This window comes from Genypterus blacodes, unplaced genomic scaffold (assembly GCF_046128005.1).
Source record: "Genypterus blacodes isolate CSIRO-AG114 ecotype Tasmania unplaced genomic scaffold, CSIRO-AGI_Gbla_v1 ptg000056l_1, whole genome shotgun sequence".
NCBI classification, from domain to species: domain Eukaryota; kingdom Metazoa; phylum Chordata; class Actinopteri; order Ophidiiformes; family Ophidiidae; genus Genypterus; species Genypterus blacodes.
The window spans coordinates 1,845,901-1,858,316 of NW_027466868.1; the positions used below are offsets into that span (position 1 = coordinate 1,845,901).

Below are 12,416 nucleotides of genomic sequence, written 5' to 3' on the forward strand. Positions count from 1 at the left end.
ACCGAAGCCTATTGGTCTTGGCTTTGCAATCAAGGGGCGGACAGTCAAAGGCTTTCAAATGAAAGAGTTCATTAATGTGGGGGGAAATAAGGGTTGTCTCACTGTGGAATATTGGCTCGCTGCGAGGAGTGATTGGAGCAATTGATGAGGATTTGTGAGGAAGGATGTTGTGGAGAGGAGCACCTCCATCATGGCGATTAAATTACATTAATAAGCCTCGGGGATAGATGGAAATTCCAGGAGGTGATCCAGATGTGTTTTATTGCACACGTGTGTGTGTGTGCGTGTGCGTTTGTCTCAGTGTGAAATGGCTTTTATCAATCATAAATGTTGCACTCTGGATTGCGTACCTGCCGTTCTGGCGTGACGTCGGCGTGCAGACTTATCGACTTGTGAAATCTAAGTATCAGGAGCTTCAGTGGGCTCCATGCATAACAGAGGGGCTCTCAGTTAAATCTTCTTTGAAAATCCAATTCCCTTGAAGATGAGATTCAAGCCCCTTTTTTCCGACGCCGTGTTCCATTTTCCATCACAATCATTGGACATCGATCTGATTCAAAGCTATTCATTTTTTTTGCCGCCAACATTTCATGAATTGACAAGTATGGTAGATCAGTTAGGTTAGCGTGTGCCTGCGCGTGTCACGGCGTCCATACAACCAGGAAGCAGGGCGACCGAGGACGAAGAGCCAGACTTCAATCTTTCCACTTCTCGGCTGAGCATGCTGCCGAAAAGCTGACATTTCTGCACGCAATTAAACAAATACGAAGAGACATGGCTAGATTTGGCACTCGTTTTAAGAAATATTGATTATGCTCTATTAATAGCAATCTTTAACACGACCCAATCTGATGCTTTAACTGTAATCAGTTATGTAATGCGATTCATTTCTATCAGGTTAAGAACAAGCAACACATCTCCCCTTTATTACAACATTTTGACTTTTTTTTCTGCACTTTTTGCCAATCTTTTATTCATATCTGGTTCAAATCTGGGTAGTTCCCTGGTTACATAATTGTCAGGTTGAATGAACGGTCACCTATCTGTGTTTTGTTCCATGTACATGTGTAAAAGATTGCATACAAGCATTGACAAACAAGGTCTTGCTCCGTCCAGTCCATGATGGATGTCGTTATTTACAACTCTCTAACCCAGGCGCAGGTTAGGTCGAGTCGGGACCACAACATAAGCTTGCTTTGTACGCCTCTAATGCGTTTCCGCTCGGAGTTTGGTGAGAACAGAAAACACGGTAACCACCATCAGCCGCTGATGTGTGTGTGTGTGTGTGTGTCTGTGTGTGTTGGGGGGTGGGGGTAAGGCCGCGCTGTGGAAAATAAATGGCCTTCAAAATTGGCCCCCGTTCATTTTGTGGCCCTCGAGTATCCGTCCTCGCTATTATTCAGCGGGGAGAGAGGTATCAAAATGCATTCTCCTTCCAACAAATCATTTTCATGGGCCACTTATTTTTTAGACCTTGATCTGAACGCCTCCACGCACAGATATGAAGCGAGCGCAGCCTGAGCGAGGAGGACCCTTGCTTTATTTACTCTGTACGTTACGCTGTGCCCCTATTCTAACAGAGCGACGCTTTATGCCACGATAAAAGAATGGTAATGGAGTCGTTTCCAGCTGTCTTTTCGTATTCCTCCTGGAAAACATGTGCGAGATACGGTGTGTGTGTGTGTGTGTGTGTGTGTGTGTGTGTGTGTGTGTGTGTGTGTGTGTGTGTGTGTGTGTGTGTGTGTGTGTGTGTGTGAGAGTCATGGCAGGAACTTGACCAGAATCAAATGCAATTGCGAAGTGATTTATTTTTCCATTTGTTCCAGCAGGAAATAAAAGGGACAGTGGCTCAGTCATTTTTGCGGCGCCCCCTGCAGCTTAAATGTCGCACTGGTCAATTGTTATCCCACTGAAATGAAGAAGGAGGCAAGGAAGTACTCGTGTCGCACATCCTCTGATAAAATGGCAATCTCCAAGTGTGATCAATTACCTCAATATACAGTATTTTCCTTTGCTGGGGGGCGAGTGATGTTTAAAAAGGAACGCTTCTCTCCCCTGTTTAATCAGCGGTGGAATGTGAAGCGCGGTGCCATAAGCAAGAAGGCGGAATGATCATTTTCATCCTTTCTTCCCAGCCTCCGTGTCATCTCGCCGTGTCTGGAGGTGATCCTCTGAGGCTCATTCAGCCCCTGGAAGATGAAGTTGATGTGTTTTAGATAGCTTTTAGAGAGATGTGGCTGGAGGATGGAAATTGCGTGCCAGGGGAAGCAAAATGAGCAATTTTTCCTCCCATTTCCCCTCCTCTCTTTGTAGAATATCTGCTCAGTGGTTCATGAAGGCTTTTGTTGTGACATTTCCATACTTTGGCGTGGAGATAAAAAACAGTGGTGTAAAACGCCAGCTGGAGAGGAAGGAGGAGGCCTAGATGACATCATCGCCCATGTACGATGGGTTTGCAAAGCTTTAATGGCAAACCAGGCCTTTGTAATGTTATCAAAACATCATACCTGCTAATCTTTACTAACCTTTTAACCCTTATTATAAGAGCTGTGTGCTGAAATATTCACAGAATCCAGCCCAGCCATGGACAACGCCATTTCCAGTTGTGTATTATCAGCAGAGGCATTTAAGTATTCATGCTCAGACCATTGTATACATCAGGTACCGCAGCTGAAGCTTGTATTGAGAGCACTTTGCATTTGCATGAGCACCTTTACATTTGCATACAGTTTGTGGTTTGGCCTCAGCTGGAATCAAGACAGCAAAACCTGACATGCGCCACGTTTACACACGCTCAGTACGCTCCAGGATTTGTGCTCGTTAACGGTAGACTGCAATCAAGGCGTTCATATGGATGGAATTTAAAGGATAAAGAATACTTGCGGCTTATCCTGGCGAAGAAGTTCATGGTGATATCAAGAAGAATAGAATAATTGTCTACATTTCACATTTCACACGTTTTTTTGCTGGGGGTCTTGATGGCGTTTGAGCCAAAGCGTAGATCTCATCCCCCCGCTGCTGGACCAGACCCATAGAGACCGGCTCTCAACTGGGTTCTTGATTTATGGGCCACTTTACAAGAAGGGCCTGGGGACGCTTGCTCCTTGTCCTCCGATATTGAATCTCAGCTGCCTGGCATGGAGACGGGAGTCGTCTGTTACCATGTGAAAGCTTATTTGCATTGTGCAGTTAAGCTGGCAGTGGAGACTGCAGAGTGTCTGCCCACGTACCACTTATGTTTCTTTTGTGTAGCACGGCTGTTTGGATCCCATGAAACTGACATTTTGGAGGCATATTGGGTGCTGTGAAGTTAAATAATGTAATAATGTGGATTGGCCCTCTGAAATTAAAACATCTATAAGAACAAACGTAGACCTTGTATGTCTCCGAAACAGTTGTTGACTTGTTGTTGCTTTTTATTTTGAATCCTTTTAGTTTCTGTGCCTGGATTGAGCATTGGGCCTCTTTTTGGCTCAAGTAAATTCATCCTAGTGGTTGATTTGATATAAGATCGGTAAGATAAATGTTTAACCGCGGTAATGGTTATGGTTGCTGTAGGCTAAGGCACTCATTAGGTCGCGTTGATACTCTGACACTCCTTTCATTCAGCCTTAAATCAACCCAGGGTGTTTCTGCTCAGAAGGGACAATTCAGCATCGTCATCTGAAGGGATAATTGCTTTATCCGGACTGTGTGCTCTGTTTGTTAATCAGGGTAAAGTCATCGATCCTTGACAAAACTTTGACACTTTTCATTAAGTATTATCAGAATTGGCTTGGAGCGCGTGTCGCTTCAGCATCACAAATTGAATCCAAACAGGTCTGTCGGAGCCTAAATTGAAATGTTTGCTATCTTCAAATGCTTCATATACCAGAAATCTGCACACACACACACGCCAAAGGGCGACGGAAATCAATAATCAGCAGGAACTGGAAAATAAAATGTAATCATAATCATCAATAAGGCTCGCGTTCTCATTCCACAATAAGATCAGAGGTACAAATACATCAGTGGCTCTCTGGGAATGAATACACATTACATCGTCAAATCTGTCCGTGTTTCCTGTGGACTGCATAGCCCGATGCATTCTGCATTTACCCACAGTTTGTCACCTTATGCAGCTCTTAAATAAATTCTCCCATCCATCCAGTCAAGCTGTAAACTGTCAAACTTGTTTTTCCTCTGATTAAATGCGCTACACTACAGGGTGCCGCGCGTGAAGGCTTAAATTTAGGTGTTGCGTGGAAACGTATTGCTGGGTTTTCATCATTTGGCACTGGGAATGTCTCTCAGATAATCCTGTGGCACCGGGGTGATAGCGATATCGTTTAGTAACACGGACGCTGCCTCTCGGGGTGAATCCCGTTTAATCCCTGAACCCTGACTGTGAGAGTTTGACTGACAGCCACAGTAACAAAAACGGAGCAAAAACTTTGAGATGGCGGCAGGAAAGGGCTAATCTACGTCAATCAAGGCGGGGCTTCTTCACGCTGCTGGAGGAAGAAAGTACAAGCTGTGTAATTTCCAAGATGCTTTGAAGGTTCAACACTGGCCGCAAAATACTCAATACTACAATCTGCCACTTGTGTATCTATAATGTATGTGTTGGCATGTTCAGTTATATGTTCAACATGTTACTTAAATAACCACTGTATCATCTTAATATCAATTCAACTGAGCCCCTTCTGGCATTCAGCGTCTCATTTTGCTCCCACCTGATTCTCTCCCCTTTCCCAGCATCCGTTCATCCCTTCTCCCCCCTTTCACCGACTCTCAGAGATTCCATCAACCTCTCCCGGGGTGCCTGAGCCCTGGCCTGGAATATCCAAAGAGCGGCTCCCTTCATCTAATGTCATCCTTATTTCCCTGACAGCCAGGCGGGATAAAGAAGCTAGTTAGCAGGCAGTTCAGGGAATAGGACCAAGAATTGGAAGTGATTGAATAGATGGGAAGTGTGTTTCTCTGTGCATACGGGCATACACATACACGCGTGTCTACATATACAAACTGTCTATGTCCACAGGGTTCCTTCATTCATTCATGTTCAGTACTTCCTGGGAAATTCTATCCAATACAAGAACCAAGCTGCAATGTTTGATGTGACCATGATTGTGAACTCTTAAGTCCATCAATTTGTCTGTATTTCCAGGAGCCCGTTGACTTTCACGTATGCCAGACGTGTTGTCGTAAAATCAGCAGCGCCCTCCGGTGGTTATTCGGACTCTATCAAGATAAGATAAGCTGAGATAAAAAAAAGAATTCAACAAGAAATGACACCAAAACCTTTGCTCTCTGATGTTAGAACAATAAAGACCCAAGCAATTATGGTTTAGACATTTTGTAACAGACTTGCATAAGCTCCCACATCCACGTATAGACAGTTAATATGTTACTGACTTGGAAGCTTTGGTGTGGAAAAATCCAAGCATTCCAAGTGTCGTAAATCATAATTACAGTATTTCTGTCCTGGCATTAACAAATTGAAGGAATTTGTATTGCGTAACGTCTGAAGGAAAGACATTATTGAATGTGATTATGTTGTGTTGTGTGACTGTGTTGCTGGGAGGAAATGGGCTGCGTCGATGTTTTAACACTCATGCAGAATAAACATTTGAAGACATGTACTGCCTTGTACATGTTTAGAGAAGATAATTGCATTGGAAAAGCAACCTCTTCTCCCTGTCACTTCCTGTGGCTTGTCAAGAACATGGAGGCTTGTGCATGCAGGGTTATTAGATAATCTGAAATGGAATAATTCAGCGTGGAGAGCACAGACTTGTGTGGGCGGGTGTGCGTCAGCCAAGGGTGTAAGGGCTTGAAAGTGTTCCTTGCAAATAGAAATGTTATAACTCACCAAGCAGAGAATGTATCGGTTTTCCAACTGGAGGTAGAAAGGGCGAGGAGGGAAGAGGGAACATAGACAAAGAATCAGTGTCCAGGATCGGATTCTTCTGAATGTGTTGTTCAGCGGTTATGATGTAGAATCTGTCATATCCTTGAAAGCATACTGATCCACTGACCCCCATATGGACACACTGTACCAACTCGGGGCGCTCTGTTCCCGCTCACTAGACTTGCGTAAATCGAGCCACACTGACGCTTCATACATAATATAGAAGGTTTTTGCACAAATCCCTCACGTAGTAGGCGAGAACGTAGCAGAACTCACTGTGATTCTGCCAGTGTATATCAACTAAACAAAGATGAGCTGTGTGAAATTCAATGAAAGCCACAGTGTTTGTTGTTTGTGTTGTGTGCATTGTCATTCTATGGAGGGACGGCAAATACTGAGACCGTCTCAGATTTTCTACCGATAATTTCACACGTGGACGTGAGGCACAGGCACCGATTGGCCAGTTCATATATCACTGATCTAAGGTTTTATCCGCGACTGGACAATCAGAATTGATAGTATAGTCGAAGCTCGGCATTTGTCGATCTCAGTCAGCCAAGTTTTATGTTTTAATTTAATTAAAGCTCAAAGGCAAGTCACTGAAGTGTGTTCCAAACAAATGGAAGGAGTGTGTGTGTGTGTGTGTGTGTGTTGTTGCTGCTCGCAGGCGGCTCTTGTTCGGTGACATCCCACAAAGGTATGAGGAGTCTTCTATATGCCTCAGGTATGAGACGGAAGAATCCAGCGTAAAGTCCTGCGACTTGAAGAGGCAGAGAATGCGTGTGACAGAGTAAGCCAGAGCTGAAATGAGAAATCTGTATAAATCATCGTCTCAATATCCATCTGGCAAGCTGTAGTAATGCAGCAAAGCCCCGGCTGTTGATTGGTGGAATTGTTTGTGTGCGAGAGCGAGGGGGAGACGCATTCCTCAGGGCTAAACTCAAGAGCCTGGAGAGTGCAGGGAGAAGAGCGGCCCCATTTCTCTTCCAGAAACCCTCTACCAAAGTAATTGAATTTGGGATGAATCCGCTGAGGAGGAAACACTGTCAGGGCGGTGGAGACGAAGGAGGCTTGAGGAGAAAACAATCAGGGGATGAGAGGCAGGTGACAGCGCCGGCTGGATGAGCTGTTCCTTAAAGGATGGCGTGGTGTAGGATGCGTGATGGGATAAGCCTTATTGCAAGGAAGATGTTTTTCCAGGGTTCCATGTCGCTCGGGATGCAGAACTTCCTCCACATTTGTTTAGGCAGGGTGACTCTTCCTCCATTGTGTTCCCGATCATGTCTGATGGTTTAGACAGCCACACCGAATCTTTCGCTGCTCACCATCTAATAACAATGTGCCAATAGTACAAAGATGGTGCCAGCGATACGTCCGCACCCTGTTTATGATGGGCGATAAAAAGAATACCCAGAGTTTTTACAATGATAACCCCGTCCGGAGGATCTGGTGTTACGTAGCAGTGTGGAATTGCGACCTCTATAAACCCCCATGTGGGAGAAAATGGAGAGAAATAAAATTGGCAATTAAATCGAAATGCAGAATCGAATTTATGCCCTCGCACCCAATATAGCTCCATAATGAACACACACACACACACACTCACTCACTCACTCACTCACTCACTCACTCACTCACAGTTGTTTCGCTAACCTTTGAATCAATTAATGAAATTTTAATTATGCAGTCATGAAAAAGCGAGTCAAAGAAAACATGAAGTAGAGCACCATGAGATCCCATACGTATATAAAGATCTTTATATTCACGCCCACAACGTACAGATTTTGCTCTCTACATGAACGTGCACACAGTTCTTGATCACTGCGTCTACCAGAAGAAGGCAGTTTGTGTGTGTGTTGGATTGTCGGCGGCAACTGAAATTAATTACCCGGCTTCACAATGGCACGATTTTAACCTTTTCAATGTTCATACGCGTTTGCTTTTGACGCCTCGCAACCCCGGATATCACCGACGGGATATTTAGCAGAAATGGTGATTCAGTGGTTTCAGCCAATGAAAGAGGACGCCGCCTTTGTTGCAAACTCGCGGCCCACACGGGAAAACTAATTAAAAAGATAAGATTTTTGCGTGGAGGCTTGTATCTTTTTTTCTGGGGTGGCACCGGTTTTGCGAGCTGCGAGCGGAACACAATGGCGTTTTGAGGGAAAAAAAAGAGCGCTGTGGCCATCTTTGGCAGCGTTGCGTGCCTGTGTGACTGTCTCAGGGGTTATTGTGGCTTTGCAGGGCTTCCCCTCTCCTACAGTGTGTGAAGCAGCTCTGTCGTGACTCAAATGCCAAACGCAGCGGCCTCATAACCTATATGTGCGAGCTGGCAGATGCCACTTTGGCCCGTAGCAAGCAGAGGAACCGTGGGAGAAACCGCAGGGATGCATGGAGCCTTATTTTACTATAATCCCATAGTGTATATGGGTAATTCCTACCATACTAATATATCTAACATGTTCTTCTGTAGTGTCACATTCTCATGGAGCATTGAGGAAGTGGGGATCTGAAGCTGCGTTTGCCTACATGGAACCATTTGTGCTTAACTGTTACAGTTTTGCCACAAAATCATTAATAATTGACCTCATGAATACATTCATGACATTCTGCCACCCCGGGAGTCCAGTGTGATTGTTGCCGATATAAGTGGAGGGGTAAAGATCCACAGGCCGCGTTTACTGGACCAGGATGTCCACAACCTGCATCAGAATGTTGTATGTAACAAATTGCTTTTTTTCCCCCCTCTATTCTACAACCTGTATTTGTTTACATGCCAGCTTTGATGCGAGTCTCCTCCCTTTCATACAAGTCATTATGATGCATTCACAGCTAATCACAGCTGCAATCAATAACTTCTTTTCTTCATCTTTGTCTTTTTGTAGAATTGGTTAAAACATGAAAGCGCCCGTCCCTCTCCTGGTCCTGCTTCTTCATGCCTGCGTGGTCCGTTGTGTGAAAGTGGTGTCAAAGAGAGGCTCAGGTAAGAGATAAACCTATACAACGCACTGATGCACAAACACTCTACATATATCTATGCTGTGAATATTATCCCACAAATTTACCGCCGCACTCCTTCCCCTCTTTGGTACGCTAATTTTTATAGATGTCTTTGTCCCCCGGATGAACCTGGAAAGACGTTTGATTAATGTTGAGCTTTCTAGCCTGAAAGAGTGAATTGTGCTGGAGTTGACTTTAGAGACGTCGCGTTCCCTGGTGGTTTCTACGCTCGGGGGACTTAGTGAGGAAACACACAGCTGCCCTCTGTTTCTGCCCCTCTCTCTGTGCCAATTTGAGGTTCAGTTAACAAAAAAGAGACGAGAATTTGCTGGAGTTTGGCCTTTATCATCACTTTCATGGTGAAATCTTACTTCTCTTACTCTTGATTAAAGCGTTTTAAGGTGTTTGCCCCAAGAGGTCACAGGAGCGATTACAGGCTATTACTGTGCAAACTTAATGTTATGGTTAATCTTCCTCTTTCAAAAGGATTTAGTGACTTCAGCTTCTGTTCTAACACAAGTTGTGGACTTCCATGCTATTGTCAACACATATCTAATTAAGAATGTTGTGGATAAAGTGTCACAGATGTTCAGCTTTATTGTTGCAGAATGGATTCACACAGACACACACACACACACACACACACACACACACACACTCCTGTCATCTGTCAGGGCAGCTTAGCTCAAATTGACAGTATTTCCATGACGTGTTTTGTGCAAATCGTAAGCAAATGCTTCAAAGGTTGACAAAGATCAGATGCAAATTGTGTTCTGTGTGTTTGTTTGTGCTGAGATCAGAGTTGACGCTGTGTGTGTTTGATTGTTTTTGTGCTATTTGAGAGGTTTTTGTTTTTCTGAAGTTGAATGTTAGTATAGTTTCCATACAGATCCACGTATTCATTTGCATCCTTGAACCCAGCTGTGGCCTCTATAGGACTCGCGCTCCTCTTGGTACAGCAGAATCGGTGCGCATGAGAGACGTACAGTAGTGAACACGTGGCTCAAAGGAAACCTGCCTCTCTGCTATCCAGAGGCTCCCTGCGCCTGGGTTGCGTATTAGACGCAGGTGCAGGAATGGCCCAAGGCTCATCAAAGGGCTCTCTGCGTTTCCACCACAGCTCCCTAAGGCTATGGCTCATGAAGCGTCCTATGACATCGCCGGCGGCTATGATTTGAAACGCGTCCACTGATAAATGAACGCCCGTCCGAGCCCAGAAGCCCTTGGCCTTTTATTCTCCTCTCTGAAATCACACAGCCTCATTAGACGTCCCACTGTTTGCAAGTTAACGCGGACGGCTTTTAACCGCATTGCCTTCAGTCATAAAAGAACCGAAGGGAGCAGGAAGGTGAGATTCCCACGGCGATGTCAGTTATGAGAAACGTTTTACAGCGTTCAGATCGACTTGCTGTGCTCCTATCCTCCCCGCGGATTGGAAACAGTCTGCACTCTCATTTCAAACCCTGTTTCTTTCAGATGTACTTTGCCTGAAGGTGCTGTAACGTCTCTGCATGTCGCATTAACCAAAGCCCAACCAAAATGTAAACGAAACTGCGTTTGCTTTGGAAATTGCAGTGGACTTGTACAATATAAATGTTGAAGTTGATATTTTGACCCTTTGATCCTCTGGCTGCAGAGGTCCACAGAGGCGTTTACATTACCTCTGCAGAAAATTCAATCCGGCTTTATTCTCTCGTAAATCACCTGCCACGAGCTGTGTTGGGGCGACGCAGTAATGGCTAAAACGTAGCGAGCGCAGCTGCTCCCAACCGCCGTGGACGTGCAAGGCGTTTTGTAGCGTTAATACACTGTAGAAAGTCAAAGCTCTTACCTCACTGTCAGCCCATTAAAGCAAATTAAATGATGACTTGATTGACTCCCTCAGGGATGATGAAACCACTGTTTCGCTCACACACACACACACACACACACACACACACACACACACACACACACACACACACACCGGAAACCCCTGCACAGAGCCACGTGCGCTCCTCCATTATCTGTCACTGATTAAATTCCAAACGTCCGTCTTTTGAGTAATGCTTTGTCTGCATTTGTACGCGGTGGGTGGAGCGGAGCGAAAACATACACTGCATACCCGCCATACTAATCCTCTCCATGCATATGCAGGAGAGCGCCAGCATTTGTCCTCTGCTACGCTCCCTCTTTGTTACAGCGCTCGTAGGCCCTGAACGGTTGGGTGGACAGAATGATGTTTTTTGCTCGATACAGCGCGTCACGTTAAACACGGCGAGGTGAAACCCCACACGCGGACACGTTTGTGTGCATCAATCCGTGATTTACCGCAGATTCCAGGAATTGTGTTGTGATGGACTGTTGTGATGTGCTTCCCCTCCGCCTCGGTGCAGCGAATCATTCCTCACAATTCCCAGAATGCCCCGTGACGGCGTGCGTGTGTGTGTGTGCGTGCGCGTGCGTGTGTGTGTGAGAGAGAGCTTGTAGGTGGAGATGGTGAGAGGATACCTGTTAAGACTTAAGAAATGGGCCATTGTGCCCTTTTCTTTACAGCATAACATATCTCTTGGCTGCATTGCATTCTGGTCCATTGAGGCCATTGTCTGTGGCTAAATGGCTTTCCCGCCTCTTCTATATGATGAATTTCTCCCTGTATGGATTTTGAATGATGGCGTTAAAGGATGAGAGGAAAAGAAGCCCGACCGCTTTGATTCTGAGCCGAAGATCCAAGGAATCTGAGGCATAAAAGCAAATGAGAGCACGGTTGTATTTTGTCGGTCTAATCTCCTCGTCCGGTCCAAACGCTCCCTATATAAATAGAAAAGCGATTTGTCAGTCGGCTGTCGCAGATGGTAACCGTTTATTAGCAATTAATTTGTTACACTTTCAAATTTTATCTTGCCGCGACTACTGTCAGAGAAGCTCTTAGTGAGACGCTTCATGTGACCAGAGGAGGAAACTCCAGGATGTGAATATAAGACATAATAAACATGGAAATCTGGTGCAAAATGTGGCTTCCTGTTTCTGACACGAACCATCTACCAAATCTGCATCTACCGACCAACCAACATATACCTTCCAGTGTAGGACTTGTGTTCCATCAAACGCTGATCTTTGTATAGACACAAATTCAAAAGCGACACAATAGCAGTGTAATTACTTTTGTGCGGTGCAGCTAATATTTAAAGTATATTTGAATGTGCGGCCCTGATGCCAGAATCGCCACAGTGCATAATTTAAAGCCTATGTTTAGTAAATGAGTACCTGTCTGATTTTTAATGGAATGAATCAAAAGTGAATTAAACCCCAGTCCAGGTTTGAGTGGGCCATGAATCAAAGTGCAGTTCTGTCGCCGTAGCGATAGCACACTTACTATTCTTAGGAAGAAGAAGAAAAAACAAAAGATCCGGCGCTCTGAAAATAGGCGGCAGAGACATTTAACTTAACACACAACCAACCTCCGTGTTGGCCGCAACTGCTGCACAATACAATGGATTCATGGAGGTGTGTGTGTATGTGTGTGTGTGTGAGAAATCCCTAA

At 45.0% G+C, this 12,416-nt stretch overlaps 1 protein-coding gene across 1 annotated transcript in view; it reads left to right on the forward strand.

The window, feature by feature from the left end:
* Window positions 1–8,791: 8,791 nt before the first annotated feature.
* Window positions 8,792–12,416, forward strand: part of LOC143002323 (interleukin-1 receptor accessory protein-like 1) — a 168,200-nt gene continuing 164,575 nt past the window's right edge. Inside the window, exon 1 of the mRNA XM_076152359.1 lies at window positions 8,792–8,876. Coding sequence (XP_076008474.1) covers window positions 8,792–8,876 — 85 coding nt within the window. The remainder of the gene's footprint in view (window positions 8,877–12,416) is intronic.